Genomic DNA, 24,239 nt, shown 5'->3' on the forward strand with positions numbered 1-24,239 from the left:
TTCCCTGCCTGGAGCCCTTTCCTGTTTATATTCAAATTCAAACAGCTCATTACAAAGGCAACTGAGGAGCCAACTGCCAGATGTTAGTCTTGAGTCCTGCTTGAAAATGAAAAAAAAAAATCACAGCAGTTACCAAACATTGGACATCTTTAGAGAGTTGCTCAACAGCAGAACTTGCATTCAAAGTATTGGTGAGTAGTAATAACTTTAATATGTTCAACCATTATTAGTTGATAAATTCTAACTCTACAAGTAGCTTAGCTGATGCATCTCTTGAAATATTTTGGTCAAAGACAAAAACAAAAAATGGCTGCTCCTCTTTGAAAGGTTGCTGACCCCCTGGTCTGGGGGAACCACAGGGTCTTTGCTGACTGTTGCAGCAGCAACAGTCATGAGGGCTCTCTGGGCAACTTGACAGGGAATTTGCCAGACCCCCACCCATAGGGTCAGAAGCAGACTGCATCCTAACCCCTGCCTTTTAGGCCCAGGCCTGTTAGCAAAACCCAATTGCTATATAGGACAAAGGTTAACTTCTGCAAAACTTATTTGTCTGTATAAGGGGTGGGGTGAAGAAACCAGAGAAAGAGGAACTGAGGAAAGAAACAAAGAGGGCCCATATGTGCCAACTCAGCTAGAATGCGACAAGAGACTTATCCAATGCAACCGCAAAGGAGGGGTCTTAAGGCAGGCAGACTACCAACGAAAACTGCCAAAGAACAATAACAGGAAAAACCAAATACGGAAAAGTACTGAGCTAGCTTGCTTAATTTGCCATTGATAATCCCAAATAAGGGAATCTAAGTAAGTGTTAATTTGCGGTTTTAGCCTTTATAAGCTTGGTGAAAATCTGTTGAAGACAAGGCAGCTAACCCCTTGCGTGGGGCCATGCTGACCTTCCTTGTATGCATATTCGTACTCTAATAAAGGTGCCTCAGGCTGTCTGATCCAAAAATCAACGGTGTGGTTAATTTTCCACAACAAACTGAATCAGATGTACAGAGGGTGACTCGGACATCACGGGTTTCAGGGAATGTTCCATTAACGGGAGTTTAGCCTGTTCTCCCTCTCTTTTTTTAGATATACTTTTAAATCCTAAGCAGCTCTTACACTTGGAGGGGATAAAAAAAGTCTCTCCCAAGCAGTGGAGGCAGCTTGAGTGTCCAGCACTGAGGGGGAAAAGACCTATAGCAGGGTTTAAGCCCATGGATCTTGGGCATAACCTGTTACTCAAGGCTGTGGGTTGAGGCCCAAGGAAAAAAATCAGGCATACGAATGAAGATAAGGAGGAGGATATCCCTCCCCTCAACTTGCCCCCTCCCCTAAAAACTACAAACTGTGCTAAATAACACAACACAACATTAGTAGAAAAAGTGAGAGAGAGGTAGCAAGCCACATGGCTAGATAACAGACACACTGACGCTCCTTCTCAAGCCACAGATGGTTGAGAAGGAACTGGGAGTGGCAGCATCCCCATCCCTCAATACCAGAGAATGAGAATATCTAGGGTGCAGTTGCAGACCATGGACACTGCTGAAGAAAAATCTCCAATCAAGAACACAAAGGGGCATACGTATCCTGCAGTAGAGCATGTACAGGACACTACTCAAAGAAGAAATTAAAGTGATTCCAGTCATGAGGGGCCACTCGATTAGTCTACCTTCTGCACCATAGTTCATGCCTTTGCCTTTAAGGCCACGTATAACCCTGCCCAGTCTACATCTCTGCTCTCATCCTTTCCTCCTGTTGGCTGCACTCTTCTCCCAAAGAGGACCTGCAAGTGAAATGGGCACAAGCCAGAAACCAGGCTTGGGCTCTTTTTTGTTGCTTTATACATTATATAAAGGCCTGAAGGCAGTGGAGGAATTTTTTTAAACTCCTCAGGAGTTCATTTTACATCATAAATAAGAGGGGGGGAGAGAATATCACAAGCCTGAAGATTGTTGTTTTGGATTTGTTTTAAGACGCACATTCAATATTCAGGTTCTGTCCAAGCTAGACAGACTTGAAGACTAATGAGATGATCTCTCCAGGATGCGAAAATTAAATGGTTGAGAAGAGAAAGGATTTTTTGAGCTGTTTTTAAACACTCAACTTGCATCAGTTTAACTAAATGGATTTAAAAATATTTGGATAAACTAATGCAAATCCCTATGTGGCTCGTAAACCAAATTTGGGCCCAAGTCAACATAAGACAGTTGTAAACCAATTTAAGTATCACAGAAGGGTTCTCCTCCATGGGAAATTCCCAAATTAACAGTAATTTCATTTCAGAACAGAAAGTAGAAATTTCTAAGTTGCCCACAGAAGGGAAATTCCGGGGGGGGGTGGGGGGAGAGGAGAGAAGTTATTCTATTTAGAAAATTTCAAAATAGAAAATTCTACCTGGCTGGCTGATGTGGCGATAGGAGCTCTGGAGCATGGTTTCCAGACTGCTGGGATTCTGGTAGTCCAAGGAGCCAGCTGACTCAAGAGCTGAAGAGCCTGGCAGCCCTGAGTGTCCCAGCTCCATGACAGCCTGGTGAGCTTGCAGTTTTCCATTGGATATTCATCAAAATTGACACATTCCCATGGAACACTTCAATTTAGATGAATCTGCATTTCCCACCACCCCCACGGAAAAATGTTCCACTGGAAAAACTTCTGATCAGCTCTAGCCTGGACACAAAGTCATCACTTTCAAACTTTGATTGAAGTGAAATAGGTGTTAACAAAAATGACCGATCAGTCATGGAGAAAGGAAGCTTCAGCAAAGAGCTTCATCACCTCCAACTCTCCAGTTAAGGACTGAGGGAACAATTATCTCCTCCAAGAACCTCAGCCAGTTCTCCATCAAGACCAGGAGAAGCTACATTTAATACTCACTGTGTTTCTAAAACGTAAAAAACCAAGCAGAAAATTAGGACAACCCAAAAACATGCCTTTCAGGGCTTTATACAGCGTAAAGTAAAATAAGGCACAAACCACATTTTCTGAAAATTGAGTGTAAAGTTTAAATGCCCCTTTCATTATCTTTGTTCCACATAAAAAACAAAATTTGTTATGCCTCCCTTTGAACTTGAAGTCTCCTCCTTGAAATAATTTCTACTCGAAGCCTCCACAAAGCAGGTCAGTATTAGGGCTTCTCTCCACCGGAGGATGGATGCTGTGGCGATTGATGCACTGGTAGTCAATTTTAGTGGGTCTTCACTAGACCCACTAATCAGGGGTCTCAAACTCCTTAGGGCCAGTACCAGTTCTCAAATCCTCCTAGCAGGCCAATAATGTCACTCATGCCGACCAGAACCTCTCCCCCCCTCCACCAAAAAAAACTCTGCCCCTCCCCCACCTGCCCAAGGCTCTGGGAGGGAGTTTGGGTGGAGGAGGTGGTCCGGGTGCAGGCTCTGTGAGGGAGTTTGGGGGATGGGTGTGTGGGGATGGAGTGCAGGCTCTGGGAGGGAGTTTGGAGGCAGGCTGGGGTTGAGGGTGCTGCACTTACCTGGGGCTCCAAGGCAGGGCAGGCCGGGGGGGGGGGGGGAGGGAACTCTGCATACTGCTGCCCCCCAGGCACTGCCCCCGCAGCATCTCATTGGCCGCAGGGGCACTGGGGGGGAGGTACAGTCCAGCCCTGTCCCTCAGGGAGGGGCCGGCTGCCATTGGAGCGAGCAAGCAGACACCGCTCCACTGCGCTGCCAGAGCCCCCGGGGGAGCGCCTGGGGGTGGCAGGTGGGGCTAAGGGAGAGACCCAGCCCCAAAACTGCTGGAGCACCACGGGCCACACTGGGGAGGCTTGCAGGCTGCAGATGGCCTGTGGGCTGGGAGTTTGAGACCCCTGCGCTATCTTGACCGCCAATCTCTCGCCCATCAACTCCTGTACTCCACCTGATCGAGAAGAGTAAGGGGAGTCAATGGGAAAGTGTCTCCCGTCAACATCACAGTGTGGACCCTGTGGGAAGTAGATCTAAGTTATGTCAATTTGACTTATGCTATTCATGTAACCCAAATTGCATAGCTTAGAGATTGACTTATCAGCACTAAAGGGAAAAGGCCTCAGAGTCCTCAATTCAGCTCTGAAGGTCCTGGGTTCAAACCCTGGTGTTAGCTAAGGGCTAGTCTACACTGGCAACGCTAAAGCGCTGCCATGGCAGCACTTTAACATGGCTTGTGTGGTCGCGGCGCAGTTCTCCCAGCGCTCTGGGGGGGGGGGTAGATACCCACACACAAACCACCTCCACGAGAGGCACAGCTACCAGTGCTGGGGCACTGTTTACACTGGCGCTTTTCAGGGATGAACCTTGCTGCACTCAGAGAGGTGTTTTTTCACACCCCGAGCGAGAAAGTTGCAGCACTGCAAACTGCCAGTGTAGGCAAGCCCCAAGATGGTGGCTGTCACAATAACTTCTCTGCTGTAGAGCGAGCAGAGAATTAACTACCGATAAATTAATCGAACAATCTTCCCCACTGACATTCACCAACCACCCTGCCTTTCTTCTCCAACAAGAAGCTGAGAGCCACATCTGTACAAAGAAAGGTTCCAAGAGACCACACTCCCACCCTGTTTGTCCAGTATTGTTCTCTGTTATATTCAGGGCTCAGTTTAGTTTAAGTATGTCAGGTTCTTTTGGACAAAAACAAATGAATTGTGAATTGCATTTTGCAGTACTAGGTATATCTATAGCAGTACATAGATTAACTGTAGTTTAGAGAAGAGGTAATCTAAGGGGCCCTTTTTAAAAACATCTTTTACATGGGTTCAGCCCAAAATTTAAAATGGTCACATCTATCCCATCCTACTGTTAAGGATATTTGTGATAAGTATATTCTGTACCTTCTTTTCTGAAGCACCTACAGCATTTCAAATTAACTACTAACCCTTGATCTCACACTATAAACAAGCCCTTTAGAAAATCTCAATTGCATTGTGTCCACATTGATTAAAGCTTGAAGCCTAGTGACCTCACATGGTATTAACTTCTCCCATGCACCAAGAGCATTCTGCTTTTCTACTCAATTACCCCCTTCTGTGCAGAGCCACCACTACCCAGTGAGCATGTACAATGGACTTCCGCTTCATTACACTAACCAGCAGCAGGATTGGAATAAACAAGCTAATTTATCAGTACTGAGCTAGCTTTTGCTATTCTGAAAAGTTTGTTGGTGGTGGGCTTTTAAGTTATTCACAGTAATATCAATGTGAGGTAGAAATCATAACTTCAGACAGACAAGGTGTTGCTAACTGGCATAAACATGTCTATTATATTAACGAGACACCTGGGGTGATTTTTCAGTACAGTTACAATTTCCCACGACTAAGTCAAAAATCCCCTTCCAATCACCAACAGCTGCACTTCTTTGGATAGAAGTGATTGTATAAGAGATCCCCATTCCCTGTGTGTATATAAAAAAGGTATTATTTATTTTTGCAATTATGGTAAGGCTTAGAGACTCCTCTCCTCCTCCCTCAACAGATCCTGGGGCCCTTTTGTGCTGGGGACATTTTAAAGATATCATCCCTGTTCTGAAGAGACTACAATCTAAAAGAAAATAAAGGGTGGGGTGGGAAGGGAAAGAGGCCCAGATGAGCTGTCTTGCCCAAGACTGCATAGCAAATCAGTGACACATCATCAAGTAACAGAGCCCAGATGCCCTGATTCCTATGCCAGTGCCACTTCCATTGGACAACACTTCTTTTAATTATAATTACAAGAGTAAATTTTTGCCACTTTTTACTCCTATTAGCGCCACACAGTTAAGTGAATATAGATTCATTCCACTCTAGCTCAAAGATCAGAATTGTTAATTAAGTTCCATCTGTTTTCATGCTTTAACCATCCAAGACCCGTGCATCTATATGGTTCCACAAATCAAGGCAATGCAGGAAAAGGCACACTCCTGTGCTGGAGACATGAGTGTCCTGGCCATGTTTTGATAGCAACTCTGTGCAGCAATAGTAACTCCATAATTACAACTAACTTGTTTTCCATTGCAAGCCTGAGTTGGGGCTTTCTGCTAGGTATTTCATATCTTGCCCATATCGAGGAGACTCTTGACAAGATACAAGATTGATCAGTGCCCTAATGGGTCTACTAGTTGAACATCATTATTCCCTAAGATTTCTACAATAAAATAAGATCCAGTCTCCAAGCATGGATCATCTAACCGAGTCCATCACCCCGCAACAGGAGATCTGCTTACGAGATTCTCACTCAGAACCATCACCACCTATGATAGGTTCATCATTAAGACACCGGCCACTGGATTTAGAGAATGCACTTATTGTTGGCTTTATACATTGGAACTGAACCATACCAATCAGTCATATAAACAAGACCAGATATGCACTGTCCCAAGAAAAGTAACAGGAATACATTGTTCAAGATTTGACTGGGGGTGGGGGGGAAGAGAGAATAAATTAGGGGCACAGACTCCTGTTAAGTGGTGTGGAATGGAGTGGCATGGGTAGAGGGAAAACCGCTCCATACTATCATTGCCCTGCAACATTGCCATATGGGGACTAGATGCAGTTGTATACAGCTGAGTTCTTGCATAACTGCGGCCATAGATGGTAGAAGGGAGAAGTTGTCTAGGCAAAATCAGACATTCTGCACAGCATGCTCTCTTTAGAGGAGTACATGTTTAGAGGTTTTTTGGTATCCTAAGTTACTGCTCACAGATCAATAGTAATCACTACTCACAACGTGTTTACAAACCAAACAAAGGATAGACTGGTGGGGTTCCCAGTCAGTGTCAACACTGAGGTACAAGAGCCTTTTGTACGGTTTCTGACAGAAGGAGTTTCAGATGGCCTTTCATAGGAAGTACAGAAAGGCCAAGATCTTTGGGGAAAGGATATTGTTTCCACAGATCTTGGTACTACCACCAAAGTCACACTGCCACCAGTCCCAAATCCCAGAGTGAGCAATATGGTAGAGCGGCAGCACGGGTGTACTTACACATGGTAGTACATGAAAGAGGGAGCAGGCATGTACCTCACTGCTCCACTTCCATGGTTTCACAAGGTGCTGAATTCTTACTGTGCTCTTCTCATATAAAACTAAATTAACAAAACCAAAATAGGAGATACTTTCTACAGATGTGAAGACAGGGTTTAGTTTTTAAAGCACTTGGAAAAGAATCACCTGTGCAAGAAGCATTTAACTAATTAGAACATGAATTCACAATGAAATTTAGGCAGTGTGTTCAGACACTGCATTTAAGTACACAGATAGTTGTCATTTTACACCAAAGAACCAGCATTTTGAGTTCTATAAAGTGCACAAACATGCACCCAAGATATTCTATTAACTTAAAAATGCTAGAATTAAATTTTCTAATTATTACAAGCAAGCTGAATCTTCATCCAAGCTCTCATTTGTCAGTTTTCAGGTCAAATCAAACAGTGTTTCCTGCTACACTGAGTCAAGCTAGTAAGTCACTGAAAATGGGGATCTGTAACTGCAGTGGTGACCCCTCTATCTCATGCTACAAGCAGTTGTGTTTTGACAAGATATTTCCTTGGCGCTTCTCTCCTCCAATACATGAATACTGACATTAATTCTGCATTTTGAAATCAACAGCTTAGATTCTCCCAGACATACACGTGGTTGCCTATGAGTATTTCACACATGCCTGAACTAGTGCTAAGGAAACACTGGAATGCATGCATGCTCGCCTTTCCCTCTTCAGAGGCATTCCTGGGTTAACAGGAGAGACTTAGCATTTGTCTTCTTGCAGTTAAATTACATTTGCCAGGGAAAGACTTCCTGTTTAGTCTTAGGCCTTGTCTACACTACAAGACTATTTCGAATCTACTTAAGTCGAATTTGTGGATTCGACCTTATGAAGTCGAATTTGTGTATCCACAGTAAATACACTAATTCAAATTTCTGAGTCCACAGTAACGGGGCTGGCGTCGACTTTGGAAGCGGTGCACTGTGGGAAGCTATCCCACAGTTCCCGCAGTCCCCGCTGCCCATTGGAATGCTGGGTAGAGCTCCCAATGCCTCCTGGGGGAAAAATGTGTCGAGGGTGCTTTTGGGTAACTGTTGTCATTGAACCGTCAATCACGCCCTCCCCTCCCTGAAAGCTCAGGCAGGAAATCTGTTCGCGCCCTTCTCTTGTCGGTTACAGCGCGTACGCCACAGCACTGCGAGCATGGAGCCCGCTGCGATCATCGCTGCACTTATGGCCGTTGTCAACTCCTCGCACCTTATCGTCCACCTCTTCCACAGTCAGCTGCTGAGAAATCGGGCGACGAGGCTCCGGCAGCGCGGTGAGGACAGGAAGTCACAGAGTGGCGCAGACCTCTCACAAAGCAGGGTACGCCGCGCAGTGGAGATCATGGTGGCAATGGGTCAAATTCATGGTGTGGAACGGCGATTCTGGGCCCGGGAAACAAGCACGGACTGGTGGGACCGCATAGTGCTGCAGGTCTGGGATGAATCACAGTGGCTGCGAAACTTCAGGATGCGTAAGGGCACTTTCCTTGAACTCTGTGACTTGCTGTCCCCTGCCCTGAAGCGCCAGGACACCCGGATGCGAGCAGCCCTGAGTGTGCAGAAGCGACTGGCCATAGCCCTCTGGAAACTTGCAACGCCAGACAGCTACCGGTCAGTAGCGAACCACTTTGGCGTGGGCAAATCTACCGTGGGGGTTGCTGTGATTGAAGTAGCCCACGCAATCGTTGAGCAACTTCTCTCAAAGGTAGTGACTCTCGGAAACGTCCAGGACATCATAGATGGCTTCGCCGCGATGGGATTCCCAAACTGCGGTGGGGCTATAGATGGGACTCGCATCCCTACCCTGGCACCAGCCCACCAGGCCAGCGAGTACATTAACCGAAAGGGCTACTTTTCAATGGTGCTGCAAGCACTGGTAGACCATAGGGGACGTTTTACCAACATCTTCGTTGGGTGGGCGGGCAAGGTTCATGACGCGCGTGTGTTCAGGAACTCTGGACTGTTTAAACGCCTCCAGGCAGGTACTTTCTTCCCGGACCACAAAATAACGGTTGGGGATGTGCAGATGCCTACAGTGATCCTCGGGGACCCAGCCTACCCGCTAATGCCCTGGCTCATGAAGCCCTATACAGGCGCCTTGGACAGAGAGAAGGAACTCTTCAACTACCGGCTGAGCAAGTGCAGAATGGTGGTGGAGTGTGCTTTCGGACGTCTCAAGGGGAGATGGCGGAGCTTACTGACTCGCTCGGACATCAGCGAAAAGAATATCCCCAGTTATTGCTGCTTGCTGTGTGCTACACAATCTCTGTGAGAGCAAGGGCGAGACCTTTTTGTCCGGATGGGAGGTTGAGGCAAATCGCCTGGCTGCAGTTTACGCTCAGCCAGACACCCGTGCCGAGAGAATATCCCAGCGGGAAGCGCTGTGTATCTGGGAGGCTTTGAAAGCAAGTTTCCTCGGAGAGCAGGGTAACCTATGACTCTCCACTTGCTTTCAAGAGAAACTGACTCTGGGCCTGTGTCTGTATGTGTCGATTTCGATCTGCGGTTACATACCCCGTTCTCCAAGTTTACCCCACTTCCAAAGCACGTTTTAAAGCAAATTAATTGTTACACTCATTATTAATAAATCTTTGTTTTACTTTGCATTTCTGTTCAGGTGTTGAAACATGGACGCATACTGTGCTGGGCACGGTGTGCACTGATGTACAGACCGCTTGTTCCATAGAGGAATGACATCCTCCTGCTCCTACATAGGTCTCTGGGGTGGGGGACGGTTGCAAGTGGTTGTGCATGAAGGGGAGGGATTGCAGGAAGGGGTGGGTTTGCAGGAAGGGGCGAGTGGTGCCTTCTTTGGATAGGGGTTTGGATGACGGCAGTGGGCTGCGGGTTTGGGCGTAGGAAGGGGTGAGGGGTGTGGGGGAAGGGTGAGTATCTGTCCGTGGATGAGGGCTCTTGTTGGGCTCAGGGCAGCGGAGAGGCTAGTTGCTACGGTGGAAGTGCATGGTAAGGGCAGCGTGCCTTAACATTAAGGGGGTGGCAGGCGCTAGGACCCTGGACAAGCATACACATCACAGAATGACCCGGGGCAGCATACACCACACAGAGTGACCCTGGTGCCTACTGACTGCAGTGTGTGTGTGCCCTGCAGTTGATCATGGCCCCAAGTCTGTACCCTGGTAATGTAGGCTATACCGTGCAATTATAAATCCCCTCCCCCCCATACACAAAAAAATCCTCTGACACGAAAGACGTGACCGAAACAGTGAATAACAGCAAACAGCTTTTAATAATCTAATACACAGTGGGGGGATGAAACTTGGATTTGGGACTGGGTGAGCCTGTAAGGGAAGCACTTCTACAAATTTATAGCGTGAGAGGTGTGTGATACATTAGCGCTATGCAGTGGTGCAGTGACAGTTCTCACGGCCCCTACCGCCCCGCCGTCTTGTACTTTTGGGTGAGGGGGGGGCAGGACTTCTTGGCGGGGGAGGGCGGTTGCAGATACACTGCAGGGGGGCTCTGTCCTCCTGCCTGCAGTCCTGCATAACATCAACAAGGCGCCGGAGCGTGTCCGTTTGCTCCCTCATTAGCCCAAGCAGCGTTTGAGTCGCCTGCTGGTCTTCCTGCCGCCACCTGTCCTCCCGTTCGATGTGTGTGCAATGCTGTTGACATAGGGTCTCCCTCCACTGTCTCTGCTCTGCCGCCTCGGCTCTGGAGCAAGCCATCAGTTCCGCGAACATCTCGTCCCTAGTCTTTTTCTTTCGCCACCTAATCTGCGCCAGCCTCTGCGAGGGGGATGCCGGGGCAGTCCGGGAAAGAGCCGCAGCTGTGTGATGGGAAAAGTAACTGATTTCCTTGAACAGATACATGTTTGCGAACAGTGAACACAGTCTAGTCAGTTTCTCTGAACAAGACCATACAGGGCAACAAGTCTCATGAGATCTCAGGACAAGTTTGAGATTTCGGAATACGCTCTCATTGGCTGCGGCATTGCACAGGAGAGCGGACAAGTGGGGAGAGACAGCTGAATCCGTCTAGCAGACAGTCCTGGTAAGCCTTACAGTACATTCTGCTTATCAGTTAATGGATAGCTGTGCCCTCCCGCTAAAGGCAATCTGGAAATCATATACTCTGACCCTTTTCCAGCCACTCCCGCCAGTGCACGGGAAAGATCAATGTATGCTTTTCCTATGTGGCCTACAACACGTGGCTGTAAAGCGAGGGTCATTGTTATGCAAAGTAAAAGTCAACCATTCACAACAGTAACAATACACTAATTGCCCTAATTAGATGCAGCATTTCATGAACGAGATCACCCTGATGCGGGTCCCTCGGAGTCACAAAGAGCGGATGCTAAGGGAAGCCCTGCAGAGACCAGGACCATATGCGGCCATGCTTGTGGAGGCGATGATTCCCATCTACGTAAGGATGTCCTGGCGCGGAAGAGTGTGCTTCCACGGAGCACCCAACAAGGCACCTCTCCCCAGGAACCTCCTGCGGAGGCTTTCGAGGACCTAAATGAGACCTTTCTTGAATTGTCCCTGGAGGATTATTGTTCAATCCCTATATGTGTGGACCTACTTTTCATATAGTTTTTCATTGAAAATTTTATATATAGTATTTCTATTTTTTTTATACCTGTTTTATAAAAAATAAATGTTTACATGTTTATAGCACTTACCGCCTGATCCTTCCCCTGATTCAGAGTCCGGGTTAACGGCCGGGGAGGGTTGGTAGGGGATCTCTGTGAGGGTGATGAAGAGATCCTGGCTGTCAGGGAAAGCGGTATTGTGTTGGCTGTCGCCTGTGCCGTCCTTCACAGACCCTTCCTCATCTTCCACATCGGCGAACATCGAGGAGGAACTGTCCAGGTTCACTATGCCATCCACTGAGTCCACGGTCACTGGTGGGGCAGTGGTGGCAGACCCACCTAGAATGGCATGCAGTGCCTCGTAGAAGCGGCATGTCTGGGGCAGGGCTCCGGAGCATCCGTTTGCCGCTCTGACTTTTTGGTAGCCTTGTCTCAGGTCCTTGATTTTCACGCAGCACTGCATTGCATCCCGGCTGTATCCTTTCTCTATCATTGCTTTGGAGACCTTCTCGAAGGTCTTTGCATTCCGCTTGCTGGAGCGCAGCTCCGACAGCACAGACTCCTCGCCCCACACACCGATCAGATCCATGACTTCCCGGTCAGTCCATGCTGGGGACCTCTTTCTATGGATTGGCCGGACTCCTCTGCTGGAGAGCTCTGCATCGTTGCAGGTGCTGCGGAGCTCGCCCCAATGTCCAGCCAGGACGTCAGATTCAAAGTGCCCAGACAGGAAAATGAATTCAAATTTTCCCGGGTCATTTCCTGTGTGGCTGGTCAGAGAATCCAAGCTTGGACTGCTGTCCAGAGCGTCAACAGAGTGGTGCACTGTGGGATAGCTCCCGGAGCTACTAAGTTCGATTTGCATCCACACCTAGCCTAATTCGAGCTAGCCATGTCGAATTTAGCGTTACTCCACCTGTCGGGGTGGAGTACCAAATTCGAACTAAAGAGCCCTCTAGTTCGAATTAAATGGCTTCCTGGTGTGGACGGTTGAGCAGTTAGTTCGAATTAACGCTGCTAAATTCGAATTAAAGTCCTAGTGTAGACCAGGCCTTAGAGAGAGAGAGAGAGAGAGAGAGAGAGAGACTTAAAGAGGCAGACCACCATCACTTGCTAAATCTTCAGATAAAATTTAGAAATAAAGTTTGTTATACTTAAAACCAGACACAACTAAGATGGAAAACCATGCAGTTGTTTTCACTTTATGTAAACTATGAAGCACAGAATTTCTGTCACCCAGACCTTTCAGGTTAATTGTTGTCTTGAAAGAGATGCAGTTACAAGAGGATCTAAAATATTACCTTGTCAAGTTTACTGCCTGCTCCTCAAAGGACAGAAGTTTGTGTCTGGGAATAGTCAACTTTGGCACATTTGCCCATTCAGCTACAGTAACAGCTCTTAAAAGAAGAATTGAGTAGACCTAAACTAAATAGACATGACCTTTCATTTCTGTTTTTTCATCAGCTCCCAGAATCCCTGCCAAAATTTCAGGCTGAAGGAATCTTTCAATACACAAGAGAGTCTATCAGTATTCGTGTCCACAGTACAGCATGGACCTATTCAGCACAACTTGTCCATAGTTTTGGAGTGTCAAACAATAAAAGAAAATCAGGACTATAAAAAAAATGGTTTTGTGCTGGAATTCACAACCATTTTACTTTGGCGGTCTGCATGGTGTTCTCTCAGGAGAAACATCCAGTCCTAAAAATGTAATAAAAATCAGAGGGGGAAAAAAAAAAACCTGTAGAAAACTCACGGGTAAGTAACAGAGCAGACTCTTAGATAATGAACTGGAATTGCTGATAGCTGCTCAACCATTTATATAAATGGTTCATTATCTAACTGGTTAAGACCTGCAAGTAATTGTTTTGATTGGAGCACATCGACTTTTCAGAGTTTGCTCAGCCTTGACCAAGTGCAAGCAAGTGATGATGCTCGGTGTTTTTAAATGAGTCTCTCTCCTCCCAGCAACTTTATACACTAGAATGAAAACCTCAATTTCTCTTGTGTAAAAATAGTCACCTGCAAAACCAGAGGCTGTAAGGCATGCTTTCAAGCCTCAGCAGTACTCCCACTCTTTGGCCTCCTTTTTACTACAAGATAGATGTGTTCTTAACTCAAGTTGCCAAAAATCCTAGTGACAAGACAGTTTGTAGTCTTCACATGAATTAACAAATGAATGACTACGGGGAAGCCTAGAACTTGTGACAACTTCCCAATAACTCTTGCACATCCTGTACTCTTCATTGCAGCCATACATTGGTCTTCACGGGGTCTTATATGTAACTGGAAAAAAAAAATACTGAAGCACAGGTCAAATCATACTGACACATGGGAGATGTAGAATTACAGCAGATGCCAAGCCAGAGGGGAGTCAGGACAATGGGAAGATCTCTCTACTCCAAATATTTAAAATAGAGCAATCCAGTCTCAGACTCGGTACTCCTGCTTAACTAAGATTACATATCTACACAGATTATCAAAATCATGTTGCAATGCACAGGTATGGTCTAAGCTCCCCTACATAATATGCTGCCACAGCACCAGCAGTGCAAATGGAATTCTCTAAGGACACAACTAATGTCCTAGCTGTACATAAAGGTAAATATACTTTCTAACTAAGCCTGTAACAAATACAATTTATTGTAAAATATACACTCAGACTCCAAGAAACAGAAAAATAGTAAGTTTTCCATTGTTTTTAAAAGCAGCTTACTGCATATATAGTTTTCCCCTCCACCCCAGAGGGGTGCATGTGTGTAAGATAACTGTCAACAATTCTCCATATTGACTCAGGTGAAGATTGCTTGAGATTGGCAACCCTATCCCCCCACCCACCCCTTTTGGTTATTTTTTTTCCAAAACTCCTCAATCCTGAATTGGCTCTTCAGTGGAAGACACACAAGTCTTAGAAGGCCAATTTTAATAACTACTTCGAAACCCAGTGGTTGTTTGAGCTGCTGGGGGCAGGGGGCATATCCACACCATAACACCATACCTGAAAAAGGAGTGGGGGGAGGGGGAGCAAAGCAAAGCTTCTGTAAGGAAAGAACATTCCCAACGAGACTAGTGCTGGAGTTCATATGTATCTCCCAAGGAAGCGAGCATTGGTCAGATTTACACTTGTGCAGAAATCAGAGCAAAGATGGGAGAGGAAGTTGTGGCTTACATTGACCCTGGAGCTGCCTAGAGCCAGCTACTAGTTAGTGCAACTCAAGACTTCCATGGCTTGGTAGCAGTTATGGGAACAGATCACCCTGGCCACACCCCTCCCAAATCCTGAACACCTTCTGGGTACGTCTACACTACCCGCTGGATTGGCGGGTAGTGATCGATCTATCGGGGATTGATTTATCGCATCTAGTGTAGACACGATAAATTGATCCCCGATCGCTCTGCCATCGACTCCTGTACTGCGCCACAGTGAGAGACCGAAGCGGAGTTGACCCCGCGCCGTGAGGATGGGAGGTACGTTGACCTAAGATCTCATAGCTGAAGTTGTGTATCTTAGGTTGAAACCCCCCCCACACACACACACACACCCCAGACCAGGCCTCTGTGCCAACAGCAGAGTAAACTCAGTGTCAGCAGGCAGGGCTTAGACCCGGGGCGGGGGGTCACCTTCCTCTGCAGCATGGGTCACTTGCCAGTTTAAACTGTGTAAATGGTGGATTCTCTGTAACCTGAAGCCTTTAACCCATGATTTGAGGATTTCAGTAACTCAGCCAGAGATTCACTGGTTTAACTAAAGATATTACGTGGCACTGAGGTAGTTTTAACTGGTGTAGCTTTGTTCTTAGAGCAGTCCCTGAGAAATTGTATCCTCAGTTATGATGAGAAGGCCACTGTGCAATGCCCTTTAGGATTTTTACATGCCACCTTTGATCACCACTACTTCACCATCTCATTTCAGCAGGATTTCTTTTTCAAAGAAGTAGCTGTGTCCACAACCTGCAAGTGGTATGGTAGACACAAAAAAGTGAAAACTGAACTTGTAAGATCCAAGTCATTCTGGCTCTAAATGAGCATTCTTGTGTTTGTCACAGCTGTTCTACAACTAAAATAAGGAATACTGCTGTCCAGTCGCGCCCAATTTTCATTTGAAGATAGGGCAAATTGGAAATAAGGATGTTAATGGATTCATATTTTAAGACCAAAAAAAGGACATCAAAAGAGCATCAAAAGTCAGACCTTCTTGCATGACAAAGGCCATAGAATTTCACCAAGTGATCGAGGCATCTAGCCAATAACTTATGCTTAAACCAGAGCAGAGTTTAAGAGTTATGGGAGTCTGGATCGTTAGCCCTTTCTCTGTAATGTTACCTTTTTTGTGATTCAAGCACACAGGACTGAAATACCACCAGCTCTTTCCAGGTCTGCCACAGACATCCCACGTGATTGACCTTGCCCAAATCAGTAAGGGTCTATGCCTCATTTCTACACAAGCTGTAAAAATCCTCATGGGGTGCTGCAGGTTACGTTTGTAGGACACTTAAGAATTCTCAAATAAGTGTTCTAGAAATTGAAGGTGTTCTTGCATACCAAGACACAATGGATCTGCTCTTAGGGGAGTAGATAGATCATCGGTTCATAGGCTATAAAAGGAAATGAGAAGGATTGGTAAAGGTCAGGTATGGCAATAGCCCCGCTTTATTCCTAAAGTAAAAGATGTTGGATTTCTGATCAGCCATAATTAAAATCCTTACAGCAACCACTCATGAGCAAATTATGTCTGTTAGATAATCTTAGCCAGTGCCATCACTCACATCAGAGCCCTGAGTAACGGTACATAGAGATGTGGAGGACAAATTCTTGTCTAGTTTGTGGGATAATTTCCACCTCATAGAAAGGGACAAAAGAGGAAGGATTTTAGGGGATTCTATAGTTCGCCTGGTTTGGGGCAAAATCTCTTCTAGTAGATGCTGCTGCCGCCACCTCCTCCTCCATTTATCAAGACACAAGAGATAATATTTGTCTGGATGCTGTAGTGGCTGTGCAAGGAACTGACACCTTAGGGAGTAAAACCACCCACAAAACTGCTTTCTGGCACTATTCCCATGTACAGTTCATACCTCCAGGACCATTCAAACTCTGGGATCCCCTCAGCAACTCTCCCCCTCCCTCCCCACCAAAAATCACAACCATCACAGACAGGATAAGTTAGACAATAGGCACTGAATGAGAATATAGGGGCAAAGAGAGGGAAACAGGATTACAAGTTATGTCAGCACTTCCATAAAAATTTTGTAGTGAAACAATAAACTTGCCCCCTTCAAGGCAAAATAAATAAAAATCTGTGGCTCTAACATTTCACCCAGGAAAGTTTGATGCTGCTGAAAAGTATGGACCAGTTGGCTTCCACCAGAAAGCAAATTTTGGAAATGGCTCTGGGAAGCTGCAGCCACAGGCACTTCATTAACAAAGGGAGCAAGAAAAAGATCCAGTTAATGGGATGTCTGTGGAGCCCCATCACAGCAGCTTCCCTGATTCTGAGATTTGAGAGTGAGGAGGCAAAGATGGCCAAGATAGCATCTCTTCCCCGCAGGGTACCAACAAGGAGGTAAAGTGGAGGCAGTGTTCACAATACACATTTGGGGAAGGGAGTGTTTCCAAGCCCATAAGCAATAGCCAGAAAACTTTTCACAAGCAAAAAACAAAAACAGTCTCAAGCTTCTTGAAGCAGGATCAGAGGAGTTTTCTCCCCCTCCGCCGCCCCCCTCCCCCGGCTAGGAGAAGGGGATGGGTGAGAAAAACCTTCAAAGCACAAAGCTAGGAGAAGAACTTGCTACCATGGCCACCCAAAAGTCTCTCCCTCTCACTCCAGCTTTGCTGAAAGCTCACAATACCTCCCCCCAAAAGCCCCTCAGGCTGAAATACAACCTAAAACAGCAGATTGTTGGAGAATAAAAGTAAACAGTGATCTAAATACAAAACACCGCAAATTAGAGACAATAAAAACCTTCCTTTCCTCTGCTAGAGCAGCTCATTGATTATTTTTTTTTATTGAAGGAGATTAGATTTCCTCCTGCAGCCGGTTCAAAGAGAGAAAAGGGTTGAAGGTAAGGAGAAAAACAAAACAAAACAAAAACTTTGTAACCCAACACTTCCATGCACGATCAGTCGCCATGCTTAAGATTTTCTCCCTCTTCCTCGTTCTTTAAGCAGACACTGAAACTAGGCCAAAAAAACTTTTCCCTGCCCCTTCTTTTCTTGTAGCCACTAGAGTGAAATGTGCACAAAGAGACCCGCGGAGCTATGTTTTCTTAACTACAATAGCAGGACTAATTAGATCATAGAAGCAGGGCAGTGATACAGTAACAAGTAGCTAAACAACACGACAGAGCGAAGGAGAAAGTTTGCACCTTTAACACTTACCAATCAGACCTCCTACTAGAAAGGCGATGACTTGGAAAATCAGTAAGATCCCTCCAACAATGCACAGCTTTTTAGTGCTCATGTTTTCTATAATTGCCCCAGCCATTTTTGCAGAGATTTCCACCCCCCTTCTCTCTCGCTGCAAAACTTAAGGCTCTGAAAGTGCTGCAGGGATGGAAAGGAGACAGACTCAGCACAGATTGCCCAGGCACACCCGGATCTGGCTCCCCCTCTGCTGAGAGCTGTGATTGTGGCCGGTACTCGGCTGCATGTGGCTGCTTTAAAGGAGCAGGAAAGCGAATCACATGATACCTACCTCCTCCTCTCCACTTCCCACCCCCCTTTTCCCCTCCCGGATCCATTCAGCAGCAGCAGATATTGGTGTCAGTCTCATACAGCAGTGGCAGCCTCTTCAGCTGCGGGAAAAGCCAGAGCTGCCCATTCAAGGGTTGCTTGTTTTGGTTTTTGAAGAACACAAACATAGAAGGTAGAAGGGCTAGTCCAGTCCAGGAGTGTCCCCTTGAGAGCGTTCTCCAGGGCAGTTTTAAGGGTGAGATTTGCACTAGTGTAGTAGGGGTTTTTTTTTCTCCATAATGCATTACAAACACTAAGTGCTTTCAGTGCTAAGCATTATCCATGGTTTTAATAACATTATGTTCTATTTTTGCACCTTCCAGAAGGAGGATTTCAAAGCACAATGTAGGGTAAATAAAGGATGCCCCAGTGGATAAGGACTTTAACACATCACTGAAATGCAGGTAAAGGTAAAGGACATAATATGCTGCTGAAACAATCACCCTGGGGCGAGATGCAGATTTCCTTTAAGGGCAAACATTAACACCATAAATGAATACTATATCCATCTGATACAGCAGGAAGAGTTTAATTGAGGCATAATGTGAATTAAGTTGAAATTTAGCCAGGACAGCAAAGATCATACACCTATACAAAACAAGTTCTTTAGTGTCCACAAGCAGTCAGGGCAGTTGCTGCTCCAGATAAAGACAGCGGTAAATTTTCTATGATATTCTGTTTCTTCCCAGTTATGCCACCATTGAATAAAGGCTCTCCCTCTTTGGTGTTCAGGTCCTTCAGATGCTACAAGGCTATGTTTCCTCCTCCAATTAGTGATACTTCAGCCAAAGTCCTTTCCTTACTTCAGTTCCTCCAACCACTTAATTATTTTTGTTGCTGTCCTTTGAATTTCCTCCAAATTACAGACAAAGTTTGGAGGTGCCCAGAACTGAATGCAGCATTCTAGCTGCAATCTCACCAGTGCCACAGAGAGGGCTTATCACTAGCTGGTCTCTGACAGTACGTTTGCTCACATGTTGCCATATCACAATCTAGAATTAATTCACTCTGTTCACCCCTGCCCTCATTAATGGTTTCTGGCCTTACTGCTTTTCAGTTATCTATGGGATTTCACATGGACCACTGTTAACCCTGATTATTTAACATCTTGATACTGCTGAGATCTTTAATAAATAGAACATTACCATTTACAGATTAAACTAGACTGGGAGCTGTTGAAAACATCTGTGAGACCATAAACAATGCAAAGGGAATAGAAGAGATAGGAATATGGGTGAGGCATATCCAAAATGGGAGCCAGCTGGGCAAATATGCAAACAGCAACCAGTAAGAATAACCTGAATATATATATATATTTTTTCAATGAAATGGAATAGGTGGGAAGCACTAATAGCACAAGAAACCAATAGAGGTGATAGTAAAATGAGATAAGCGTTTGCACTGCAGTATGGCAGCAAAAAACCCCAAACACCTGTATTCACTTTTCTTTAGGACAATGATCATATCTATGTGAGTCTGAATGAGGCCGTTGGTCATTCAATAATAGAGATAATTAACACCTCAGAACCAGAAAAACAAGAAGTTAGAAAGAATTCAGAGAAAGGCAATAAAACAGACAAAGGGTCTGGAAGGACTGACTTGTGAGGAAAGATTAAACTACAAAGAGCTTGGCCAGTGTAGCCTAATTAATTCTTGGCCAATTAGTATGAGGTGATGATGGGGCACGTTAACTTTCTATAAGTAGAAATCAAGATGAGGAGAAGAATTGTTTTGGGTGGTCTAACCAGGGGTAATTTTTTATGTACTTTTATCTTCCTTAACAGAGATTTAGAAATAGTCCATCCACATGTAAGAATGTGTCGTCCCTTTCATTTGTAGTTGCTGGATCAAGGCTTAAATCACTTCAGCTAAATCCCATTCTTTGTACTGTTTTCTTTAACTAATAAGGGAATCTGCTTTCCAACCAACATATTCCCTCCTTAAGGGAGCACTGGCAAATCGCACATCTTGAATTTAGGACTCAACTTCCTTAATTCCAGATTCATTATATGCAAGACAGTACTGATGCAGATTATTCAGACAGTCTTATGTTAGCAAGGGCAAGTGAAAAAAATAGAAGGGTAGCACTGGAAACCAGCCAATAGTGTAGTGAGGAACTTTGGATTCACTAAGCATTGGATTGCCTTCTGTGGTGTCCTCCTGGTAAGGATTGTGTGTCAGGCTAACAACCTGTCGATGCAAAAATGCTTTCTGTTATGGAAACAAGCCAGAGAGACAAGCCGCGTCTGTCACAGATTTGCAAATACAATCATCAACTGTGGAGAACCACGATCTGCTGGATGTAAGACAAGATAGTACTGGTCAACCAGCAAGTCCAGCTGATGCTAGGATGATGGAGAATAAAAACCGCAAGGAAGTTCTTCATCTGAAACAAGCTAGCTTCACAGCTGAGATTAGGACAAGAATTGGGTGTTGGAATATTAGATCACTTTGAAGCACAGATAGAATGATGCAAGTTATCAGAGAAATGAAAATCTTTGGCCTAAGTATACTTGGGCTGATTGAGATGAGGTGGACTAGACAAGGCAAATTATTGTCAGACGGTGTGATGGCTTTATGTTCTGGAAGAGAGGATGACAAATACTGGGAAGGTACAGCCTTATTATTTTGCAAGGAAGCTGCTAAGTCACTGAAGGAATTGGAACCTGTAGAGCAGTGGTTCTCAAACTTTTGTAGTGGTGACCCCTTTCACACAGCCAGCCTTGGAGGGCGACCCCCCCCCACTTATAAATTAAAAACACGTTTTAAAATATTTAACACTATTATAAATGCTGGAGTTGAAGCGGGGTTTGGGGTGGAGGCTGACAGCTCGCGACCCCCCAGGTAATAATCTCATGGCCCCCTGAGGGGTCACAACCCCCATTTTGAGAACCCCTGCTGTAGAGTCAAAAATATTGACTGCTTGCTTTGTGATGAACCATGCAACTCACAATTGTTCAGTGTTATGTACCAACAGACAATAGCAATGAACAGACTATTTCTATGAAAGATTGTAGCGCATCCTTGGAAGATCAATAAATATGACATTGTTTCCTTGTGGGAGATCTAAATGCACAGGTTGGTGATGATAATACTGGATATGAAAGCATCATGGGTAGACATGGCATCTCAGGACAGACTGACAATAGAGAACGTTTTGTTGAACTCTGTGACCTGTGCAATCTTTGCACTGGGGGATACACTGTTTTCACACAAAGACAAACATAAACTGACATGGAGATCAAATGATGGCTTCACCCACAAACAGCTTGACCATATTACTGTTAGTAGGTGCTGGAGAAGATTGCTATTGAACTCTAGGGTGTATATTAATGCTGATGTTGGAAATGACCACCATCTTGTTATTGAGACAATCAAAAATAAAATTAAAGAAGGCAACTTCATGCAAGGTATGATACCAGAAAGTTAGCAGATCCACCAGTGAACGTGTATTTCAACCTGCAGCTTAGCAATAGATAGATCTGAAGAGTTAAAAGAAACTGATGGAAGACACAAAAGAACAATGGCAGTTTTTCAAAGAAGTAAGTGTGAATGCCGCCAGAACTACAATGGGGATGAGAAAGTCTCAGAAAGAATGGCTCCAAGTAATTACATGAAGAGAGGAAAGAATTAAAGAAAAGAATCCAACAAGAACAAGACAGCAGTAAGAGCTATACTGCCACAAGAATATGTGGACAAAGACAAGTAAGTTAAAAGATCAGCCAGAAGAGAATGGATGGAAAATTAAGCCAGAGAAGCTGAAGAGGTGTACAAGAAAGGGGATTCTAAAAAGCTTTTGCTAGTATCTAAAAAAATCACATGGCAACTCTTGGACCTTGTAGTGGCATTGTGAAGTTCAAGATGGTACAATTTTAACTTCAGACGAAGGACAGAGAGCCCCATTGGCTGGAACATCTCCAGGCTATGCTCAACCAGCCAGAACCACACACTGAGATATCTGCAAAATAGCAGACTTACCTGTATGACTAGAAGTAATACCCTTTGAGGCAGTAACCGAGACCATAAACCACCTGAAGGGTGGTGAAGCACCAAACTGTGATAAGATAGATGCTGAAAAGTTAAAAACTGGAAAGGAAGTGATTGTGATTTACATGTGCATGTTGTAAAGAATGGTTTGGGAAAAGGAGATTTGTCCTAAAGATTGGAGAAGAGGTATGTGATGTTATTGACATGAACTGTGACTGTATAGATCATTGTTGCAACCAAGGTCCTATAGTTGCACCAAATCTTGTACAAAAGAGGTCAAGTGAGGTGTCTATGAAAAGGTTGTAATTTGCTGGTTATGATTACGCTGTCTGTATGTATGTATCATTTTTGTATTTGAAGTTATGAATATTGGCTATGCACTTGTATCTCAATGTGTTTGATTCTAAGTAGCATCAGTGAAGCATTTGGTCAGCTTCTTGAAAAAGGACTATTCTGAGTAAGTACCCAATCAAGAAACACTTAACTGACAATGGACCTTGGGAGAATCCAATCCACATCTGAGGAGCCTTTCTGGGAAGGTTCAAGGTAGCATGTGAGCAATGGCTGCTGCCTGCAAACTGAGTCATGCATGGACATGTGACTTGCCCATGTGATTCCAAACTCCATCTTGCTGCTGTGATTTTCCACAGTAAGAACAAAGGGGTCATTCCATATGGCAGAGGATATAAAAGGCCCTGGAAACCCTTCAATCCTGCTTCTGACCTCTGGAGAAACTGTGCTTGAAACTGAAGCTCTGAACAAAGGACTGAATGACCCATCCAAGCTGGGGTGTTTGTACTCCAGAGACTTGATTGGTTTAAATCAGCAGTAATCCCATAAAGCCTGAAACAAGATTGAACTAAGAACTTTGCAATTGTTGTATTTTATTCCATTTAACCAATGTTAACTCTCATCTATATTTCTTTTTTTATGAATAAACCTTTAGATTTTAGATTCTAAAGGAGTGGCAACAGTGTGATTTCTGGGTAAGATCTGACTGGTATATTGACCTGGGTCTGGGACTTGGTCCTTTGGGATTGGGAGAACCCTTTTTTTTTTTCTTTTACTGGAGTATTGGTTTTCATAACCATTCATCCCCATAAGGAATGGTGCTTGTGGTGATACAAGGGAACTGGAGTATCTGAGGGAATTGCTTGTATGACTTCTGGCTAGCCAGTGGGGTAAAACTGAAGTCCTCTCTGTTTGGCTGGTTTGATGTGCCTTAATAGTGAAGGACCCTTGGCCTTGGGCTGTGACTGCCCTGCTCTAAGACATTTGTCCTGAATTGATACTCTCAGTAACATCCCACCAAAGGCCACTTTGTTACAAGGTGTCATCTGTAAAATCCCTGAAAAGCTTATTTGTGATAACAGGAGAGGGGTGACACTCCTATCTGTACCTGGAAAAATGGTTTACATTATTATTTTGAATAGGATGAAAACTGCCATTGATAAACTAACCATCAGGCCATCTTGCCATAGAGTACAGAACGGACTACTTTCTATGGTTATGCAAGTGCTGGTGGGTCTATGGGGACACTTCACTGACGTCAAAGTTGGTGGCTGGTCAGGGAAGTTGCATGACATTTGCCTCTTTAAGAACACAGGACTGTTCAGAAAGCTATGAGCAGGGACTTTCTTTCCTGACTGTCAGATTACCATTGACAATGTTAAGATGCCAATAATGACCCCTGGGGGAACCCAGCCTACCCCTTGGTCCCCTGGCTCATGAAGCTATACACAAGCCACCATGTCAAGCCCAAGGAAAGAGTCAGCTACTGGCTCAGCATGTGCAGAAAGTAAGTTGAATGTGCTTTTGGTAGACTGAAGGGGCCCTGGCATTGTTTACCCACAAGACTGAATCTCAGTGAAAAAAAACATCCCAATGGTTATAGCTGTCTTCTGTGTCCTGCAATAATATCTGTGAAGCAAAGGGGGAAAGTTGCTGCTGGAGCAGAAAGTGGGGGTGCAGCAGCTGTCTGGTGAGTTTGAACTGCC

The 24,239-nt window shown here is 45.0% G+C and overlaps 1 protein-coding gene across 1 annotated transcript in view; it reads right to left on the reverse strand.

Annotated features, from left to right (window-relative positions):
* Positions 1–18,171, reverse strand: part of LOC123376130 (protein wntless homolog) — a 63,894-nt gene extending 45,723 nt beyond the window's left edge. The window contains exon 1 of the mRNA XM_045027904.1: positions 17,902–18,171. Coding sequence (XP_044883839.1) covers positions 17,902–18,007 — 106 coding nt within the window. The 5' untranslated portion in view covers positions 18,008–18,171. The remainder of the gene's footprint in view (positions 1–17,901) is intronic.
* Between the last annotated feature and the right edge of the window lie 6,068 nt (positions 18,172–24,239).

This window comes from Mauremys mutica, chromosome 8 (assembly GCF_020497125.1).
Source record: "Mauremys mutica isolate MM-2020 ecotype Southern chromosome 8, ASM2049712v1, whole genome shotgun sequence".
NCBI lineage: Eukaryota > Metazoa > Chordata > Testudines > Geoemydidae > Mauremys > Mauremys mutica.